A 24,052-nucleotide genomic window follows, 5' to 3' on the forward strand; every position below is an offset into this window, starting at 1 on the left:
AGGACACAAACAAAGGAGCAACTGTGATGGATGATAAGATAAATATCCTGTGTTCGAGAAGCCTTGAACTTTTAAAATATTAAAGTAATATGAAGAATATCAATTTCTAAAATGAAATAAAATCTAATTTATGCTGCCAATCTATGAAATGGTGCAATTTTAATATATTCTCACTAAAATGACACATTTAAAACTACTTGGCTTAATATTAAAGTAAATCATTGCTGTCACATGTATGGGAAGAGCAGACTTTCTACTTTCCCTGCTTTTATGATACCTGACCAACGCTAAATGAATCTGAGTATATTTAAGGAATTGGAACTGTAGCATAATAGAATTGGGACTTATTCTGAAGTATGAAGTTCTAAATGTAGAAAAAATCAAAACAAAAACTCTTAATTCCTTATATATAGTTATTATATTATTTGTATTATCCTTAAAAACATTTAAACATTTACTCGTATAGTAAACACTCATGCTAATTAAGACAGGAAATAAGAGGCACAATTAATTCCCCAAAGCACTTGTCTCTGAAACGCACATGCATTTACATAAGACATATTCAATGCTCACTAAACATATACACAGAGACCCATGTACAAAACAAATGTGACTGTAATAAGTGCCATTACAACAAAACACTGCATAAATAGACTTCTAGAATACTATCGACGAACCCATATTTTAATTAGGATCAAGTAAGTTATAAAAAAGTACCTAATAAGTCCTCTGGGGTTCAGTAATAGGGCCTTTCCTTCTATTTTCAGGTTACCTAGTATTTGCAAAGTGCATTTCATTCTACAAAGACCTAGCACACATTTATTGAAATGTAGCCTCAAACTTTCCACAGTAACTTCATAACCTTTGGTCTACTACTAATTCCACTTCTAGAAATTTATCTGTGCAAGGAAATAATTACATATACACGAAGATGCATCTATAAATGTGTTCATTGCTGGACCACTTATAAATGTAAAAAACTTAAGTACAATATGTTAAAGAAATGAATGATGGTATCTACATAAAATAGTGTGCTGCTATTTAACAAGTATGTTTTAAAACAGTAATGCCATGGAAAAATTTTTAAATATTACATTAATGGAGAAAAGCAATTAGAAGCAGCATATAAGAATAAAAACAAAACATATGAAGATATATGTTTTATAATATAGATTAAGTACATATACAGTAAACAGTTGCTATACCTGGAATAGTGGGATTACAGATTTTTATTTTCTTATATATTATTTTATGTGTATTCCAAATTATTTTTCAAAGAAAAATAATTCCTTAGTAACCAATTAACAGAAGATGTCAAGAAAACTAATATAGTAGAAATTACATAACTTTGTTGAATAAACTATAACATTTAAAAAATTAACCTAATCCATTTTAAAAAACAGAAAAATTATTTCCTACAATAAACATACAGTGTACCTACAGTTAGCTGTATCTCACTAGATTGATTGTCTTCAGTTCCTGCTTCATAACTTGGAACAGATGCAAGACCATATTCTCCAGACAAAGATCTTCTAGGTTCATTTGGAGAAACTGTTGTGTAGAAAAATTTTAAGAATTGTAACCCAATCATTTTGGTTTTAATTGTAACATTGTTTGTTCTGATTTTCACAAAAGCCTTGAATAGCAGCCTGTACAGAAGGATACTAAAAATCTAACTAGGTGTAGGATATCCCTTTCACCAATATACTATAATGAAACCTTGCAATTATAGAGTCTCTTTAAATGGTTATCTGTATTTTGTGACTTTGAAGAGAGATGAATGAAATGCATGAGACTGGGGACTACCTTTGATCCCCTGATGCCTATTCTATGCTGTCTCAGTAATCTGTGTTTATTTTTTTACCCAACAATTCCTACTGGACTATTATATTCTGCTGGGCTATTCTTTGTGACTCATATATTAACATATAACAAAGAATCAAGCTTCAGAAAATAGAGTGGTTACTAGAGAAATCACATTACATTACAGTACACCACTACTCTGTAAAGCACAACCATCATCAGGTACGGCTATTTTTAAGCTGGACATGTGTTCAAACTGAAAACAGTCGTACCTGTAATTTTAAGTGTTTCTCTCTGTAATGCTCTGGTGACTGGTACTCGCTGACACCAGTGTCCAACACCTTCAACTTCCCAAAGGAGTTCATGGTCTCCTGGATACTTTTCAAAGTATTGCTTGCAAGCTGAAAAATACATTTAGAATTTTCTAGAAATCCCAAATATCAATTATTTTAGAAAAGAAGAAAAGATGGAAAGCTGCCCAACTCACTTAATAGGCTTACATAACTTTGATACCAAAAACACCAAGGCAACTTGAAAAAAGAAAAGTATATAGCAGTCTTTTGTTTACCAAAAGAGTCAACAGGCCAGTGAGCCATTGTTTTCTGACCCCTGGTATAGATACAAATGCCAATCAGTACCAAAAAGATAAATTATTCAATAAATGATACTGCGGCAATCAGATACCTGTCCAGTAAAACATATTTGCATATGTGCCTCATATAGTATATATCAAGATAAACTCCAAATAGATAAAAGATTCACAAAAAATGTTATGTATTCCATGTCTCTAGCTATACATGTTATAGCATTATGTAAATCAATTTCTCATAGTTAACTTATTGTCTACTCTAGTCTGAGACCAAGCCCAATAATATTTGGCACTCATTTGTTCATTGTGGAATGAACAAATTATCTCTATTTTTTTTAAAGCCTGAAATTTAAAACACTATACTCTTTCCTAAAATGTTAAAAAATATTCATGAAAACAAGTGAAGAGCATCCAAGAGCTATTAGACTTATAGCAATATCAAAGAACTATTAACTAACTTAAAAGAGAAAAATCTAATGAAAATCCAAGTCCTTCAACTATAATAACCACTGTACAGGAGAGGCAGGAAGAGAAAGAAACAGAAAATGATAGAGAAGCCACATAGTCTAAAAATTTCTATTCTCAATATATTCCTTTATTTTCACATTTCAAAGAGTCTTATTCACAAAATTATACAAATGACATCAATAAATCGCTGTCAGGGAATCTCTTGTCTAAACTAAAAGTAAAGAGTTCAAGACTATGCAAAGACAGAGATTAGCTGACATGCATCTGCAATTCATTTGCTTTTCAATCTATCATTAGAATCCTAGAAAAGAGTAAATATAAAGAGATTCTTCCTGCAGTGGATGTGTTTGCATTCCTCTCCCAATTTAGTAAAGCAATAATTAAGACTTTAAGGGGGAAATCTATTTTCAGATTATCCAAGGGTATACAGGGTTCATTCCATTCTCATACATGGGTCTTGAGAGAAACTATGATTCAAGATGGGCATAAAACACTTGGTTCTTATTTTCCAGATTTTCAGTATTAAAAAGAGAAAGGAAATAGAGCAAAATATTTTTCAGTGGAAATAAACATTTGATGTTAGATTAAAATCAGTGATAAATTAAAATTTATAAAGGTTTTCAAATAAATTACTTTCCAGGATTAAATCTTACTTCATTAAAAAGCAGTTGTATGAACTTTACATATATGCAAATATAAATCCACTAATAGTTTTTAAAACATTACATGGTATAGCCATACAATGTAATATTTAACAGCATTGAAAATGAAAAATAAAGCTATATATAGATCCACATTAATGAATCTCGTAAACATAAGAAAGCAAACTGCAGAATTTATACAGTGCCTATCATTTATATAGTTTTAAAATATTTAAAACAATATGACATATTGTTGGAGAATATACACATATGTATTAAAAGCCTAAGAAATGCATGAAGAAAATAAATGCCAAACTGAGGACAGTACTTATATCAGAGAAGAAAGTAAGCAAATTGAGTAGAAGTACAACTGTGTTGGCAATGATCCATTTCTCATGGATGGTAAATGCTGGTGGTACATGAGTATTTATTTTTTATACCTTTTTGTATATCTCAATTTTTTTTAATTTAAAAAGCTACCACAAATAACCCAAAGAAAAAAATGGTCACATGATCTAAATAGACATTTATGCAAAGTCAACATACAAATGGACAATAAACACATGAAAAGATGTTCATCAACTGCAAATCAAAAGTAGAGATGCCACTTCACACACACTAGGATGACTATAATAAAAAAAGGTAGATAATAACAAGTGTTGGCAAGGATGTGGAGAATTGTAACCCTCACACATTATTTATGAGAATGTAAAATGGAGCAGTTGCTTTGGAAAACACCTAGGCAGTTCCTCAAAAGGTTAAACATAGAGTCACTATATGACCCAACATATCTAGGTACATACACAAGAGAAACGTCCAAAAAGAAAACTACAGAAATGTTCATAGCAGCATTATTCATAAGAGATAAAATGTAGAAACAACTCACAAGTCCATCAACTGATGGATAAATAAAATGCAGCATATCCATACAGTGGAATATTATTTAGCCATAAAAAGCAATGAAGCACTGATTCATGCTACAACATAGATGAATCTCGAAAACATTTATACAAAATGCAAGAAACTAGACACAACGGGCTTAGAATACAATCATCTGATTCCATTTATATGAAATGCCCAGAATAGGTAAATCTAAAGAGACAGAAAATAGATCAGTGGTTGCTAGGGGATGGAGGAATGGGGAAATAGAGAATGACTGCTAACTGGTGCAAAGTTTCTTTTGGGGATGATGAGAATGTTCCAGAATTAGTGGTTATGGTTCCACAGCTGTGAATATACTAAAAACCACTGTACTGTATACTTTAAGAGGGTGAATTTCATGACATGTAAAATTATATTTCAATTTTTTTAAAAAGCTACCACACCCTCAAAAAAGTCAAATATATGATAAAGATGCATTTGTAAAATTAAGTCCTAGGGTGTCAAAAAATCCAAATTTATTTAATATTGATATATGCGAATTTACAATATTCTGCAGACACAAATCATGACTCTGAGATAAGTTTAAAATTAACTTAATCTGTTTACCTGTGTACATGAGAGAGGACAGTGGATACCGCAAGCCTAGTGCATCTTCTGTAAAGGAATCGACAAAGTCCTCCAGCATAAGAAGCCCAAAATCTTTGCCTCGATATTTTTTCCTTATAAACATTGTGTCAAGAACTGGCAGTTGGTAGCTCTGGGTAAGAAATGAGGCACATATGCTTCCTGCAAGCATAAGAACAGAAAGCCAACAATTTTTCACATTAAAAAACCATATATGTATATACATTTAAAAAACATGAGTCACCAGTCTTTCTAAAAATGGTTAGTTTTTTATGTAGATGAAAAAGACGTGCTAGAATAAAACTTACTGAAAGTAACCTCACAGGGTGATCAGACTGTAAATTCTTAACTGGGTAGGTCACGGTGGGTAGTCACGCCTTACGCATGTAACTTCTTTCATAAATGGTCTGTCTTTGCTTTAAGCAAGCCCTGTCTGTTTATGTGCATGTATGGTAACACACCTTTGAAATGCCTCTTTTTCAGACCCCTCAGAAACATAACCACCCTCAAGAGAGAATATGATCTTATTAACTACCCTGTATTCCAATCCTCACTTAGCTTCCTCCTCCTGCATGTCATCTTCCTTAATTTCGAATGCATAAAAGAAACTGCAAACTATCATTCTGGGAAGCATTTTTCTCAGTCTGTTGAGATACACTGTCATCAGTTTGACTCAAATAAACTCATAAAAATTCTCTACAGGTTGGGACATTTCTTCTGTCAACATTTACTACCTTAAGAAGAATAGTAAAGAAATGTATAAATTTATACATAATAATAATAATATAAAATGCTTTCTAGAAGCTATTACACATTATAATGTATATATGAGATAATGGGAAGAACTATGTACTTCATGTTTGCCAACATCATCATCTAATATGGGACAAATAACTATTAGTTTCATGAACTATATATTTGAATATGCATCACTGTCAACAGACTTGCACAACTTTAAAACTAATTATTAAATTTTCAAATTAAGAGTATTTGATGATTTTATATAGTTCATAATACACAAAATAATTCCAACCTTAGCACCTGAATATTCATCTTTTCCCTTTACTTTTTCCCTCATTTTTATCTACTTAACAAGTAGCAAGAAAGTGAATTAGTTCTCCAAATTTTTAAGGACTATGGATTAGGATTAATTGGAAATATCTGTCTTAGAAATGGCTAACTCAGCAATCTTTTTGTTGTGAATACACTTTTCGAAATATTCTGTATGTTTAAGGTTAAACGGGAGAAATAATTTGAAGCAGTATCTAAATATGTCTCTCTCTATTACACAGCTGTACTGATTTGACTTTTAAGAACCTTAACTGGGGTTCTGATCCTCCAAATATATATGTTAGGTTCTATAATGTCTTAAGGCAGTTTATAAGTTGAGGGCAACACAGTGGGGCATCACACTTTCTATTAATTTTAGTATTAATTCATAATTGTTATCAGTCAACATTATACCCTTTGTGCCTCACATAATCTATTATTCTCAAGATTATAAATGATTTCAGAAAATTCTAATAATGTAGTTCGAGGAAGAAACAAAATTTCAGGTAACGAACATCTCACAAATTGACATATCATTTGATTGGGTCGCTATAACAAAACGTTTTTTAGTTCAACCAAATAGTTTGAATTATTTATGATTAAATTGGAAAATTTCAGTAACATTTTTCAACAGTCTCCAAGACTATCAACTAATTTAAATTTAGAACAGGTTAACACATATCGCTATATATACTTAGGGCTTAATTGCTGACATTTAGTTAGAATATTTCTAAGAATCAAACTATCTTATATAGTGACTAACAATATCGTATTGTATACATACGTGAGGCAACAAATATGTTAATTGGCTTGATTCTGGTGACTACTTCACCATGTATATCAAATTATTAACTTATATACCTTAAATATATACAACTTTTAATTGTCAATTATACTCAATAAAGCTGAAATAAATAAATTTCTTGTATGAATCTAAAGGATAGTCTCACCAAGAAGCTACTGTGGCCATATCAGTTTTAAATGCTTTGAAATCAGGGTCTTCTCACAGCTACAGCTAATAGTGATTATGGAATTAAAAGAGACAGTAGTAGCAGTACAGAGGACAAAACAAAAATGAAAAGAGAAAGCAATGTCTACTTCTGGTACTCAATAGAGTCTGAGGACCTATGGTTGTTGACTATGGTGCATGTTTCAGGCTCTTTACAAAACACTACTAATTATATCAAGGAAATTTCCCGCAGATTGATTTTTTTTCTGTTTTTGTACAAACATTCCTTCTAGCAGAGAAAAGGAAAATTCTCTAGTGTTAAAATGCTCAATTTATGGAACTAGTAATGTTCACAAAGTTTAAAATTTTTGTACCATTTACGCACAATTTACATGTTCATTTCAAAAAAACCATGCTGATTCTCTTTCTTTGCCTACACCTTGAATACTTATACTTTGTATAAGGGTTCTACTCTTACACAAAGGCAAACAAATAAAGGGCAGAAAAACTTCCCATGTTACCAGAGATGCTTCAGACACATGACAGCTGCAGACAATCTAGCACAATTACCTGGTGTAGCACAACCAGAACTGCCTGCTATCTCAGGTGAAGTTTTCATTAAACTATATTTAGCACTGCACATGGCAACTGAATATTATATTCCTCAAAGTTCCATCTTGGGCCACCTTTTCTTTCTATGTACTCTCTCTGGGTAATCTCACTAACTCCCAAGGCTTCTCTCATTTATCCAAATGCTGACAGTCACTAACCTTTTATTTCTGTAATGCATGAGATTTACTCCAGGATCAAGAATGGAAGAGCTCATGCAAATGTAAATGTAACAAAACCCACATGATTATCTCAATAGATGGAGAAAAAGCATATGAGAAAATCCAACATCTTTCATGATAAAAATACCCAACATCCTCAACCTGATAAAGGGGTCTAAGGAAAATGCACAGCGAACATCACACATAATGGTGAAAGACTGGATGTTTCCCTCTAATACCAGGAACAAGAGAAAAATGTTCACTCTCACCACTTCTATTCAACACTGTACTGGAAGTTCTAGCCAGGGCAATTAGGCAAGAAAATAGAAGGCACTAGATTAGAAAGAAAGAAGTAAAACTATATTTGCAGATTACATGATCTTACATATAGAAAACCTTAAGGAATCCATTAAAAATATTATTAAAATTGATAAAGAAGTTCAGCAAGGATGCAGGATACAAGATCAATAGACAAAAATCAATTATGTTACTATACACCAGCAATGATCAATCTGAAAATGAAATAAAGAAAACAATTCCATTTACAATAGCACTAACAAATAATAAAATTCTTAGGAATAAATTTAACAAAAGAAGTGCAAAACCTGTATAGTGGAAACTATAAACATTATTAAAAGAAATGAATGAACACCTAAATAAATGGAAATGACATTCATGTTCATGGATCAGAAGACTTAATATTAAGATGTCAATACGCCCCAAATGGACCTAGATTCAAAATCCCAGCTGGATTTTTGCAGAAATTGACAATGTGATCCTAAAATTGATATGCAAATGCAAGGATTACCACAGGAACTCAGGTGCCTTCAATCTTACAGTTTCCCCACCCACAAGGTCCTCAGAATCTCTGCATTCAGAAGACAGATGGGGAAAAGGAATGCATCTCACTCAATCTGACCCAATGTCATACATATCATTTCTTTCATTACCTGAGGGAGATCTAGTCAGACAGCCCCACCCAGTTGTACAAGTGACTAGAAAATACAATCTCTCTCTGGGAAGCTGCTGGCCAATGACCAGAATAAAGAAGTACAAATATTTAGTGGACTGCCAGCACCCACAGCTAACTCTCCCTTTCTTTTTATCTCCCAGGAGATTAACACCTTCTTTTTAACTTTTAGAAAATCAATGATCACACCTCAGCAGATAATACCTTTTGCAAGCAGACTGCAAAAGGGATTATTTGGTTATCTCAGGCTGTTTTCAGTAACATATCCTCAGGCCAATATTTACAAACACACCCACTCACTTTATACAATAAATAGTTTTGACTGAACTCATCCACATAAAATTACTGACTTCTATGGCCCACATAATTATCCAAACCTCCTCTATGTAGTCCACCTTACATTTCTAACTATGTACTATCCCTACTTATATGTCCCATAGGAATATCTAACTTTACATGTCAAACCAAACTCAAGTATTACCAGATTCACTTCAGCATTCCCAGCCTTAGTTAACAGCTTCCTACCTAAGCACTCAAACCAAAACCCTTATGACTCATCACTGGTTACTTCCATTCACTTCTGATACACAGACAATGGTGTCATCACACAAAAATCTCCCTCAAATCTGTTTCATTCTCTATTATGATAGATCCTCCATGCCAAGATAAAATCTCAAACTTTAGTATGGCATTTAAGACCCTTCACAAGGGGACTTCCATCTTCCCCTCTCCACTCCACAATCCCCTCTCCCACCAGCTTATTCATGGTAGTTTCTCAAATACACCTTGAACTTTCCTGACACTGTGACTTTTTTCATACATTTATATTTCATTCACATGTTTACTAAGGATGGTCTTTCCCTTCCCCTCTTCTGTCCCTACTTACACTTCAAAGCCATTTTTAAATATCACTTTTAAAAAAAAATTTTATTATGATGGACATTGGTTAACAAAATCCAGTAAGTTTCAGGCATACAATTCAACAGTAAGGCATATATAGACATTGCATTGTGTGTTCACCTCTCATAGATAGATATCTTTCACATATTTGACCCTTTTACCCTGTATACCTCCCCCCTCCTCTCTGGTAACCACTACTGTTGTCCATGTCCCTGAGTCTCTCCTTGGTCGTCCTGTTTGTTGCTTTTAGGTTTATAGCCCACATATAAGTGATATCACATGGTTTTCAACTTTTTCTGTCTGGCTTATTTCACTTAGCATGATTATCTCAAGGTCCATCTAACGTTGTCACAAATGGCAGTATTTCATCTCTTCTTACGACTGAGTAATATTCCATTGTATATATGTACCACAGCTTCTTTAGCCAATCAGCTATTGTAGGACACTTAGGTTGCGTCCATGTCCTGGCCACTGTGAATAATGCTGCTGTGAACATCGGTGTGCAAATATGTTTATGGGTGTGGGTTTTCAAGTCTTTGAGGATAAATACCCAGTACAAGGATTGCTGGATCATATGGTAGATCAATTATTAGTTTTTTGAGGACCCTCCATACTGTTCTCCATAGTGGCAGTACCAATTTGCAGTCCCACCAGCAGTGTATGAGGGTTCCTTTTTCTCCACATCCTCTCCAACACTTGTTATTAGTTGTCTTGTTGATAACAGCTATTCTAACAGGTATGAGATGGTATCTCATTGTGATTTTAATTTGCACTTCACTAATAGCTAGCAATGCTGAGCATGTTTTCATGTTTGTTGGCCATCTGTATGTCTTTTTGGGAGAAGGGTCTGTTCAGGTCCTCTGCCTATTTTGTAATTGGATCATTTGTTTTTCTGTTGTTTTACAGTCGTATGAGTTCTTTGTATATTTTGAATATTAGGCTCTTATCAAAGGCATTGCTTGCAAATATATTTTCCCATTTAGATGGTTGTCTCTTTACCTTGTTGACAGTTCCTTTTGCTGAGCAGAAGCTTTTTCGTTTGATGTAGTCCCATTCATTTATTTTTGCTCTTACTTCCCTTGCCTTTGAGGTCAAATTTATAAAATCCTCTTTAAGTCCAAGGTCCTTGAGTTTAGTTCCTAAGTTTTATTCGAAAATATTTTCTTTGTGGTGTACATAAAAATATAAGATAAATACAGTGCTGAATGACATCTGTTATCAGAGTCCATGGTTAATTTTTCCCCCTGAGACTGGAGGGTAAAACCAGTATTTTTCACATGTTAAATCTTTTTATAGCCTAAAAATAAAATTGCTTTTGACTCTTATGTATCATTAAAATTCCATTTACATAACTAGTTGATTTTTATAAATCTTGCTAATTTTCAAAATAAAATGGCTAATTTTAATTAAAAATAAATTGTTTTTAAACATGAATTTTTAAAAATCAGTATTTTTTATTCTAAAATAAACTTGACTTTATATTAATAATTATAAAGCCATGAATGTATTGTTCATGACATATCATTAATGAACTGACCCATAATTTGTGGATGGAGTTTTAAATAAACTTGTTTTTAGTCAGTAAGGTAAAGTGTAACAGAAACTGATTTGGCCATATGGTAAAATAAGAAAGTGCAATAAGGCAAGAGAAAGATATAAAAGGCATCAAAATAAGAAATGAAGTTGTCTGTCTCTATTTGCAGATGACATGATTTTCTATAAAGAAAACCCTAAAGACTCCACAAGAACACTACTATAAACAATAAGCAAAATACAGTAAGATTTCTGGATACAAAATCAATGTTCAAAAATCCATACTGTTCTTATACTTTAATAAGGTACTGTCAGAAAAAGAAGTAGAAAAAATAATTCCACCACCAATTGCAACAAAAATAAAATACCTAGGAATAAATTTAACAAAACATGTGAAGGACCTATATGATGAAAACTATAAGACCCTATTAAAAGAAATCAAAGAAGATACAAAGAAATGGAAAGATTCCGTGTTCTTGGATTGGAAGAATCAACATAGTTAAAATGAACTTATTATCTAAAGCGTTATACAGATTTAATGTAATCCCCATCAAAATCCCACCAGCATTTTTTAAATAAATAGAACGAAAAATCATCAGATTTGTATGGAAGCACACAAGACCTCGAATTGGCAAAACCATTCTGAGAAAAATGAACAAGGCTGGAGGCATCACTCTTCCCAACTTCAAATTATACTACAAAGCAGCTATAATCAAAACGGCATGGTATTGGCAGAAAAATATTACTTCCTTAATGCCATCTTCCTCCAGGTAAAATTAACTGCTCCACTCTTCAATGACTGCTATTGTTGATCTCAAATACAGTGTTTATCAAACTGAATTACAATTAGTTGTTGACTGACTACAGTTTTCTGTCTCATCTACTAGATTTTTGGTGCTTTAAGGCCTGAACCAATGACTAGCCATCTTTGTGTCTCCACTAAATAGGGAGTCAGCCCTAGCTCCCCAATAAACAGAACTCTTATCAGAAAGCGTGTTTTTTAGATGGCTAGAACTTCACCTGAAAACAAAGTAGCCATTTCATTTCCCAAGGACACATTTCAGGTAGCCACATTGTGGGACACTCCCATGCCTTTGCTCATTTCCTTAAAAGAAAGGATTATACCTAGACAGACTCAAGGCCCTAATAACCTCGATCCTTCTCCAACACGAACTTCTGCTATGTTGTAACTTTAGCTACACTAGCCATTCTTATCATTTTATATCACAGTTTTGTTATTCCTTAAAATAATCTTAGGGCCAGAAATCTGAATTTTAGTGAACAGGAAGTGAGTGATCTGTCCAAAAAAGGAGCGAAAATCACAGATATAGCGCTCAGTAAAAGTCTGAAAGTCACAAGAAAAGCTGACTAGCAAATGAAAAGACGGGGAAAAATGCTTCCATGATAAATTATTTTAAATGGAGATTACAAAAACCAAAAATATGTCCCCTAGTACTGATCATAAATCCCTTCAAATAATGAAGCAACAAACTGACTTACTGTAGTTGTTGATTAGATTGTGCTCCCTCCATATGGTTCTGATTATGTATTCTCAAAATATAGGTCTTCAAACTGGATCATGGTGGTTCACAGTTGAAGCCAAATAATAATGGGCATTTCCATCGTAGCAGCTAATAATAGTGTTATCAATTTTGTCTTTTTCTCTCAGCTTGTTTACACTAAAATATGATATCTGATTTATATAAATTTACATCTTTTATATTTCTTAACATAGGGAAATACATTTATACAACCTCCACTAAATTAACAAGTGGGTTTCTTGTTTCATTTTGTTTTTCATAACCGTATGACTTTTTATTAGTAATTTTCTAGTTAGAATAGCCCATTTAAGAGGTGGATCTGATCATTATAGATGTGAAGATTTATAAAGTTCAGTTAGTTTTGTGGTAGATATTAAGACGACTCTGGAAATAGTTCCATTTTTTTAAATGTTCAGTTTTTGTTTTTCATCAGTTATACATGTACATTGTTTAAAGTACAACAACTCTGTAGGACTTGCTGGGAAAAAGCAGTTGTGTGACTGCCTCCCTGATCCAAACGCACACACACACACTTTCCACTCCCCAGAAACCAGTGCTTTGAAATTGTTTAACTGATATTTTCGGTAATTATTTCCACATCTCTAAATAACTTATTACTTCTTGATTTTTCCATTTTAGGCATAATCAACTGACTTTCCAGTATGGAAAATGACAATTTAGCTTTTACTACATCCACATACTCCAATACCAACTCTACCATAAACACATGCCCCACCTAATTAACCCAAAATAGTAATTTGTAATTTTGGTTAGATCAATTTTCATTATTTACATTATGAGTGTAAATATATTCTTTCGACAACTGAGCCATGTAGTATGATTGTTTTTCTTTTCCTGCACTGCTTTTTGATTGCCTTATTAATGGTTTATTACTAATTATTTATTATTAAATTCTAACTTATCCCTCAAAGTCTCCCATAACTGTGTAAACCTCATTTTGGTTTAAACACATTAGGTATTCCATATTCTTGAATCAATGTCCCAGAGCTTTCTGACTTGCCACAATCTAGTGGCTACCAATCTGGACAGAGCTGCTCCAGAACTATTACACAGCTATGATTTTGAGAACTACTTTCTCTCCTTAGTTTCCTAATCAGATATCTTTCTTTCCTGATTTACATCCTTATTTTAGTAGAGCATAAACTCCACTAGCTTCCTAAAAAAGGATGCATGGGAAGTAAACTTTTTTTAATTAACCATATAAAATTTTCCTCATACTTCATTGATAATTTGGGCATAGAATTATACAGGAAATCATTTTCCTTCATTATCTAAAAGGCACTGTTCCACTTCTAGTATTCTGATCAGTGCTGCTGTTGAGAAATCTAATCATTCAAGATTCTTGATCCTTCGTATAAATTCTCACTTGATGGAGGCTTCCAAAGTTTATCCCACATGTTCTGAAACTTCACAATAATCTATCTCAGTGTGGGTCTACTTAAATTCATTGTGATGGATGTTTAATGGGCCCTTTTAAACTAGAAATGCACATTCTATAGTTCCGAGGAATTTTCTTGAATTATTTTATTGGTGATTTCTCCCCCTCCAGTTTTTGTTCTCTCCTTCTGAAATATCTATTACTCGGATTGCTCCTCTAATTTTATCTTTTCTTTCCTATTTTCCATCATTTAAGGTTTTTTGTTGTTGTTGTTCTCCTTTCCGATCAATTTCCTCAACTTTATTTTCCTTATATTAAATTTTTAATTTCCAAGAATACTATGGACATTCTTTTAATATATCTTGTTCTCATTTCATGAATGTAACGACTACTCTTACCTCCAAAAATATTGAGTTTTGCTTTATTTTGGTTTTGTATTGTCTGTCTCTTCTAAAAAATATTTTTATTCTTTTTTGTTTTGATCTCCATCTTTCATATCAGTGGCTTTCCCTAACTGTTTACAGTTAGGAATGAGACATTGAAAAGCCGATTAGAAGCTCTATGTGCACGGTGCTGATTGCTAACAATGAGCTTCACAGCAGGATGATCTAGCTGAAATTTTTCCCAGGGGAAACACTTATATTTTTAGAATTTTCTTTTCTTGGCCAAGTCAAATACCTCAAAGGAAACTCATGTAACCATTAAAAATTTTTGAAATATCATGGATTCACCCATCTTTGGTAACATCTAAAATTTGCATCTTAGGTTTCAGTAATTACAAAGGATATAATTTCTAGCATCTTATCAATATTAACTTTTAAAAAACTGTTTATTTAAAAAATAATTTGAGACGCACAAAAAAGTTGCAAAAATATACAGAGTCCCCATATACCTTTCACCGATATTCTCCTAATGTTAACATCTTACAAAGCCCAAGTACTATTATCAAATCCAGGAAATCAACACTGATAAAATACTATTAACTAAACTACAGACCTTATCCAAACTTGGCAGTTTTTCCACTAATGTCCTTTTTCTGTTTCAGAATCCAATCCAGGATTTCATAGTGCACTTGGTTTATGTCTCCTTAAACTCTGGTCTTTGATAATTCCTCCATCTTTCTCTGTCATTCATGATCTTGACACTCGTGGAGATTACTGATCAGTTATATTGTAAAATAACCTTCAATTTGGCTTTGTTCAATGTTTTCTCATGATAAAACTGAGATTATGCATTTTGGGCAAAAGTATCACAGATATGATGTTATGCCCTTCTCAGCAGATCACAGATCAGGTGTCCATGATGCTGATATGTCTTACTCCTGGTGATGTTAACCATGATTTATAAGTTAACATGTCTACCAGGATTCTCTATATAAATTAGCTATTTTTCCCTTTGCAGTTAATGAACAATACTGACTTAAAGAAAAAAACTATTACATCTCTCTTTTAAATGTAACAAATAGGCACTACAAACTATTATCAATTTGATAACTGCCATCATCCACTGAACAAACTTTCCTTTACTATTAAACTAACCATACTTTAACATCTCCAAAATACATTGTTCTATTTTCTCCTTGAACTTCTATTTCTATTATATTTATTCTACAGAATATTATCCTATGTAATATATCTCTTTACTTGGATATTTACTGATTATACAATCATTATTCTCTATAAAAACATATCCATATATAAATATAAAATTTTTAAATTTCTTGTGACCATAAAGTTCTAAATATCAATCCAAAAGTTTTAAATTACCATTGTTATTAATATTAATACATGATGAATCAAAGTATATTATACATTTGGAAAATTATTAAGCAAAAAATAAAATTTTACTGAAAATGTATCTCTTAATGAAATATATGAAGCTTACCTTTTGTTTACTGGTTTATGAATCCATGAATGACTATTACTACCAGAATGAGACAGGGTTCAGCATTAATCCTATTTGTTTTTTTATTTTTATAGATATAAGTGCTCAATAACTATAGACGGGACCAGGAAATCTTTTGTTATAGTGATGTGACTCAGTCTGTGACCTCCCTTAGAGTTATATGCCATATATCACATAATAATGTATTATAAAAAAACTGTTTTTAATAATCTGACATCTATCCCCCGCCAAAAAAAAACAGTAAGTCCCTCACAGTGATCTCTTACTTCAGGCAATAAAGAATTTGCACAGTTTCTTGAATTTGATTATACTGTAATAGGATTTAACCTCATAAACAACACCTCCTGTTCTACATCAAGGCTATTTTTATATCCCAACTATTATCCCTACATGCTGATTCGTTATTTAATTTAAAAATCATAAATAATAAGTAATTGCATAAGGCTTTCATTCAACTAGAAATATGTTTAATAAAGAGATTTTTATCTCTTTGCTGGTACTTTTTTTCCCCCCTGATATGTATATTTCCTGATATGTATATATTATATCACAAGTGTTTTAGTATTTTTTTGGACAATACTAAAAATGGCTGGGTATTTCCTTTACAGAAAAAAATACTTTCAGACTAAATTAAATGGTTACTGATTCAAAGGCTAGTATAAGCACACCTAATTCCACTGTCATTGGTAGATGACAGCCAGAGCTTAAAGCAGGAACTTAATAGTAAAGATATAAGGCAATTAGCAGACAAATATCAAAGGTGCTAAAAGTGGCAGAAAAGCAACACTTGGAAGCATGAGAATATAAAATTGAGTCAACCACCAGAACAAGCAAAAAGAGAGGCCAGGACTCAGAGGAGAGGGGGAGCCCCCAAAGCATATAAAACTAAAAAGAACACACTCCTGGAATCAAATACTGATTACAAATACTAAAAGGAAAATGCTTTACCCTTTCGCTGTGTGTCTTTCATCTAAAAAAAGCTCTAAATAAAAAAGTATAAACTACTATGTGCTCCAAATGTCCATGAGCTGGTTTCAGATAGGAAACTCCCCTGGAGCCAGTGTGAGAAGCAAAAAGCCTCCAATTCTCATAGGAATTAGCTTGTAAATAATTAAGCATCAAGTAATTAAATCATATCCCAATTTCAAACTTACTAAAACTTTAAAATCACAAAATGATATCCTTCTGGAGTTACATAAATTACAGATTCTATTTCAAATTTATACAAGAATAAAATAGCATATGAAAGAACCAAAGTATTTACTAAACAGCAAAACCATTTTAAACTATAGATCAGTTTTTTATTCTTAAGATGACCTCCCTTTTATTGACTATTTACTATATGCACAATTCTCATCATAAATGTATACCGATTACTTAAAAATAGCAGTTCCAACTGTTCTTCAAAATAGCAGTGAATCTAGTATGCTCTTTAGACTGGATCTGACAATAAGAACTAAGTTTGAAAGATGTAAAATGTGAAAAAGACAGAAAAATCATGTGTTCTCTGTGAAAGGTCTTTTGGCCAAGGTACAGAACAAGGCCAAATTGGTTATTTGATTATTTACATATATGGAGTAAGCAGGTTTAGAGTTTTCTGGCTCTAACAGCTCTAGAGAGCAAATGAATAGAAAAAGAGGTAAAGCAAGATGAAACTGCACTTGTCTTTCAGTAAGGTACAGTTGGATCTTAGGATCATAAATCCAAACTTTAGACAGCGGTCCCCAACCTTTTTGGCACCAGGGACTGGTACTCCTATGAGAGCTTAATGCCTAATGATCTGCGGTGGAGCTGAGGCGGTGATGCTAGCGCTGAGGAGTGGCTACAAACATAGATGAAGTTTTGTTCTCTTGCCCGTTGCTCACCTGCTGCTGTGGGGTCCGGTTCCTAATAGGCCACAGACCAACACCGGTCCGCAGCCCAGGGGTTGGGGACTCCTGCTATAGAAGATTCATAATTTCGAAGCTATGTGGATTCTCAAAGTATTTTGGTTTTCATGGTAATTAACAAAGCTGGCTTTAATATGTCAGGCTAAATCAGCTGCAATAAGCAGAAAAGGGTTACGCATTTGGTCCACAGGTAGACAAGAGTTTTAAAAGGAGCCCGTGATAGTGACAGCAGCAGAATCAAAGTAAATAACAACTTTTAATAAAGGGAAGGATGTGGGAGGGGAACAAGAGGAGTAAATCTGAGGCTCTCTCCCCATATATGTGGAGAAATCTTCCTCTCTGTTAAATATTTATTTTTATTTTGTTTTTTTTTCAAAAGACTTTACTAATAATCCTCACTTTTATTGAATGATGGGATCACAGTACTCCCAAAAAATATTAAGTAAAATCATCTCAATTTGTACTCTAGAGAGTCATTTAAAAGGGATATTGATATAGTTGGGGTCTAAAAAGGTTTCCATAATACAAAGTTTGAATAACTTTTAAAGACTCACCTGTAGGCTTAACTGAATAAAACCCAATGGCCTCTCCTTTCTTCCACAGAATCTTAGCATAATCAGTACTGCTATGACACAGGAATGGGATCTCATTTCTCTCCATTTCCTGTTTTCTATAAATAATTCGATTCAGAACATACAGAACCACTCTCTCCCCAAGAGTTCTCACCTACAAAGAGAGTCAAACACCAGGCACAACAGTTATAATATACATCAATTCAGAGATGCTATTTACCTTGCTCCTTGCTTCATACCTCACACAGGCATTCAAAGCACTATGAATACATTCAAGATGATTCATAAAACATTTTATTATCACAGTGATAAAGCTAATCATTCATGCCAATAACAATCCATTTCTATAGACACGTATTATGCATGAAATGTTTCTCAGCAAAATTCTAAAACAAGCAAAATAGATTTCCAGTGCACTAATCCCCAGCATCTCTTTAGCACTCAGTTGTTTTCTTTCTGCTCCCAGCTGCCCATATCAAGGGTCTCACCCACTCTAATCGCTGCCCCCATCACCTCTAGTGCTTCAACACTTTCCCACCCTTTTCAGCCTCCATATTGAAAAAAGGAAAAAGCGGGGAAAGCTTCATGTTATCCTTTGAAGACTTTGAGAACAATTGCCCCATTTGATGAGCAAAGCCAATTATGCTCCTGGGAAAGAAATCTGTCTCACCTTTTCCAGGTAAAATATTCATTTAACAGTTGTGTTTTTGTAGTCTAACTATAAGAAATACCTACCTTCCTAAACCTCTCTCACACACACACATCCTTCTCCTAGACCAGATGAGTATTGATAGTGGCACCAGGGAGGTCTACTGAAAACATACTTAGGACAATCACAGGATGGAGCCTCACTTCTTCCATGCAGGGCTACATGGTCACGGGGACCCCCTTACCAACTTTCTGACATTAAACAATGAGGATTTTCCTATAGACATCCTTCACTGCTAAAAAACGAGAGTTCTATCCATAGTCTATTTTCTGCCAAGTCTCCTTAATTAGGTGAGTGGAGAGAAAAAGCATTAACCATACAAACACTACTCCCCAAAACATCTCTAGTATGAAACAACATGTGAGATGACAAAGCTTGCTAGTTTACAAGGCAACCCATTCCTCCCTTGAACATTTCTGACCAGAATAAAATTGTTCCTCATACTGAGCTAAAATCTATTTTCCTAAAGACTATACTTTGATCTTCTGGAGTCATACAGCCTACAAATATTTGAAGACAGCTATGCTATTCCCCTAAATTTCATACCAATGCTAAACATGGGGAAAAACTGAGGGAAAAGACTAATTTAATGTAATTTGGGGTACTCTTGCCATTCCAGTACTTTCCATTGAAATACTCCAGATCCCGATTGTCTGTCTTCACATGGGCATGCAGATATTGCAGATGTAAACACTGAAGATATTACTAAGATAATGGGGATTTTCTGCATAAACTTAATGGTTTTTTATTGGCTTTTTTGCTTACCTTGATTTGCTTCTAATTAACTAAGGTCTTTTCCATACATACTACTGTTTCAGTCTGGTCTTCATGGTATAAATGCTGCAGTTAATTTTTTGAATTTTTTGGGTTCTACTTTATGTTTATCTCTATTTATTTTCATTGTGTTAGATCCTTCCTTTTTGCTTAATTCTGCCTTTCACCGACTGGTTCTCCCATTCACCACTGTGGCATGCACTGATAAGCCATCTATGTCTTCCTCTAAGTAACTGATTAAACAGTTACCAGAACAGAAAAAAAAGACAGAAGTTGTGCAGTATGCTATTTAGGACTTCCCTTTGACTCCACTATTTAGAACACCAAATAGACCACCCAAAATGGCCCTATGGTAGGCAAGTTTCCTGGTAAGTCTCTCCCAGAGACAGAGAACCTAAGAAACAACACATAGAGAAAACTAGCTTTTCCTCTACCCAATAAGAAAATCAGAAAAGCTGAAGTTGATATGGGTAATTACAGCTCAACTAACTAACCCACTGGCATTCATTCTTCCTCACTCAATTCTCATGTACTTTTAGAGCCAAAAAAAAAAAAAAAAAACTGAGAAAGGCCAATCTGAATGTCAGTTTCATCATAACAATGAAACTCTAGGGTTTAATATAATCTGGTTATACAAAAATGGAGACGAGCTCAATAACTGTCACTGTTTATGGGAAACATATTATGAAATGGCCTCATAGGAAGGACTTTTAAAATTACAGGATTTCATTACCTGCTTAAGCCCCTCTCTAGAAGGGACAGATGTTTTCACAATATCATCAATAGCCCACCATTGATCAGCAAGGTAAAGTGCCACAGCTAAAATAGAATAAATGATTATTAATGTTTGTCTTAAAGAATGCAATATTACTATTTGATAACGTTTATTAATGTTTAAGTCTTAAAGTATATAATATTACTACTTGGTAACTTTTATACAGATACCTTTAAATATACCCATACTTTATAATACAATGTGGCCCCATTCGTACCTGTTTTTATTTTGTTCATTAAACATTTAATTATAAGCAACTGAGAATTACATTTTCCTAAATTTACAGTTCCAAACAAATTTTTCTTTAAATTTCTTCATGTAGCTACCTTTTAATATATTTCTAATTATCTGGATAAAAAGTCCTCAATTTATAAAGATTAAGCAAAAAGGAAACCTGTGAGTGAGTCCTCAGGTGCAAAAAGAGCAAGAATTTTCTGGGTCTGATCTCCACCATAAAGAGGAACAAAGCCTACATTTGACAGGCTAATAGGAATCTGAAATGAGAATTGATTAAAGATTAGTGAAGGGTTTGTTAAGAAAACATAAGACAAAAACACTAATCTTCTACCAAAATATTAACTTTTCCTATATTAATACTAATTACATAACTTCATTTCATAGAAGATATTTCTAGTCTCAAAAAAATATATAAATCAGAATTCCCTTTTGTGGGAATCTTTTATTGGGGGGGGAATAAGTTTATTTCAATGAATATTACTGTGCTCTAACCACAGTCTTAATAAAAACAAAAGTATGATACGGTCTATAAAGTAATTAAAAAACAACTATACTTTATCATCTGTAATTCAGACTATTTGAGGTGGGGGGAATTCCATTTTCTAGTAAGACGCCAGCTAGGTAAATTTATTTTTCCTACTTTTTCGAGATGCATACGATTTAAAATTTTTCTGCCTTCATTAATCCAACACTAATTCCCCATTTACAGATTGTATTACAGTTCAGAGCATTATAAAATATTGGTACTAGAGGAGACTTAAAAGCATCCTTTAAATCAACATAATTTTCCAGAAAAAAAATCTGAGGTCTACAAAGGTTAGAGAATTTGCCTACCATCAAGTTCACTTTGGAATTCTAATGATTCCAGGTCTAATGATCTACCACAATACATCACAGCTTACTAATCAGAAATGCTGATTTCAATATTTTAGAAGAGGGAAGATTTGTGACACAAAAATGTGTTATTCGGTGTGTTGCTAAATTTTAAAAATTTCTAAAATCACAAATTCCAAATCTAAAGAAAATTTAATTGAGTTAGCTCAAATATGGTAACCAGTCTTAGCAAAACCGGAAAACTTACATATAATTTTAAAGGTACAACATAAATATTAAGCAATAACCCCTAGTTTCTTTTTAAAACTGCATCATGCTACCGTACTAACCGATATTTATCCATTTTAGTCTTCTGATAAAAATCTCAAAAATGATTAGTTAACACTTTTAAATGATAAAAAAGAAAAGATATTGATTTCATGTATAAACTCAACTGAAAAGAGTGATAAAAATTACTGCAGAACAGCTTACCGTAACATTGAGAAGAGACAAATACTCAGGATTTTCAGGGTCCCCGCACCTTAGATCTGACATATAATCTTCAGCAGAATTTTCCAACTCCTCGTGACTGCAATTATCCAACATATCCACAGGGAATGCCATCCTCTAACAAACAACATGGGACAAAATGTTTCAGAAAATTAAATGCTATCTTCCTTTACTCACAGAAAAAACTTTTTACTATAATATGGCAGTATTTTATTGTAAGGAGACTTATTTTTCACTATGCCAAGGCAGACTACAACTTGAGCCTGCCAATTTGACAATGTACGTCAAAAAGAAAACTTTTATAGATTATTACTTGAATTAAAAACAAGAATAATATTAGAATGAATGGTAATCCCTTAAATGATATAAATATACAAGTATAGGATATACAGACCTGCACGTAAACACACATAAATATATCCTCATATATCTGTCAACATAAAAGTCACTGTAAAAGGACAGAAGAGAAGTTTTTGGAATGACAGAAATGTTCTACAACTGAATTGTGATGATTACTCCACCCTGTAAACTAACTAAGAAAGAAAGATCTTTGAATTGTACAGTTTTGCAATGGGTAAATTCCATAGTTTGTAAATTAGATCTCTCATAAATAAGGCTGTTAAAAAAATGCCAGCATCTTAATAGGGAAACACTAAAGACTTTCTCGCTAATGTCAGGAAAAATAAGGATTCCACTCTTGTATAATATTATGTAGGTACTTGCCAATGCGATTAGACTAGAGAAAGCAATTAGAGGCGTAACAATTGGGGATGGGTGTGGGTATTGCAAATAATATATTTAATTGAAAAACTCAAAAGAATCACTGTAAAAACTATTCCAAACAATAAAAAAAAAAATGTAGTGAAATAGCAGGATATACAATTACATGCAGAAATCAAGACCTCAGATATACAATAACCAATAAGAAATCTGAATGGAAATGAATGGAAAAAATGAAGTAAAAATAGAAAGACTCCATTTATAACAGCAAAAATTAAAACAGGCTTAAATTTAACAACAAAAATTAAATTAGGCTTAAATTTAACAACAATAAACACAAAACCTATATAAATACTAGAAACATTCCTGAAAGAAGCAAAGTGAACGGAAAAGACAAACCATGTTCTTGGAAAAGATTTGACATCATAAAGGTAGCAGTACTTCCTAAAATAATTTATCGATTTAATGTAATCCTAATGAAAACAACTTCAGCATTTTATTTCCTGAAGAAAGACAAGTTATATAGTTAAGTTGAAAGAATAAATAAGCAAGAATAGCTAGAAAAATCCTGAAAAGGCAGAGCAATGATTGGAGAAAGGTATAAGCCCTGTCAGATGTTAAAACATGTTACAAAACTTCTATTATTAAAACAATGTAATATAGGCATATGAATAAACAGACCAATGGAACAAGATATAGAAATATATTGTAATGCTTATGGAAACTGAAACATGTAAGGAGCTACCTCAATCAGTGAGCAAAAGGAAAACTTTTTAATAGCTAGTATTGTTTCACTGGTATTACAATATCTTTAAAGGAGACATTAATTTTGCCCATTTTTGAACTTCTTATATCTGACATCATACAGTATGCTCTCTATTGTGTCAACTCTTCAGCCAACATTATTTTTGTGAGAAACGTGTTGTTGCATCTATCAGTAATTTGTTCCTTTTTACTGCTATATGGTATTCTATCATATACAAATACAGTTTATTTACCCATTCCATTGTTAATGGACATTTGGGCTAC

The 24,052-nt window shown here is 32.9% G+C and overlaps 1 protein-coding gene across 1 annotated transcript in view; it reads right to left on the reverse strand.

Annotated features, from left to right (window-relative positions):
• FAM169A (family with sequence similarity 169 member A) overlaps positions 1-24,052 on the reverse strand; it is a 50,334-nt gene that overhangs the window by 13,839 nt on the left and 12,443 nt on the right. Inside the window, exons 2-8 of the mRNA XM_006913144.3 lie at positions 22,286-22,420; positions 21,138-21,237; positions 20,702-20,787; positions 18,468-18,639; positions 4,990-5,169; positions 2,076-2,204; positions 1,442-1,551 (exon numbers count right to left, since the gene is read on the reverse strand). Coding sequence (XP_006913206.2) covers positions 1,442-1,551; positions 2,076-2,204; positions 4,990-5,169; positions 18,468-18,639; positions 20,702-20,787; positions 21,138-21,237; positions 22,286-22,420 — 912 coding nt within the window. The remainder of the gene's footprint in view (positions 1-1,441; positions 1,552-2,075; positions 2,205-4,989; positions 5,170-18,467; positions 18,640-20,701; positions 20,788-21,137; positions 21,238-22,285; positions 22,421-24,052) is intronic.

Source organism: Pteropus alecto, unplaced genomic scaffold (genome assembly GCF_000325575.1).
Source record: "Pteropus alecto unplaced genomic scaffold, ASM32557v1 scaffold20, whole genome shotgun sequence".
In the NCBI taxonomy this organism is placed as follows: domain Eukaryota; kingdom Metazoa; phylum Chordata; class Mammalia; order Chiroptera; family Pteropodidae; genus Pteropus; species Pteropus alecto.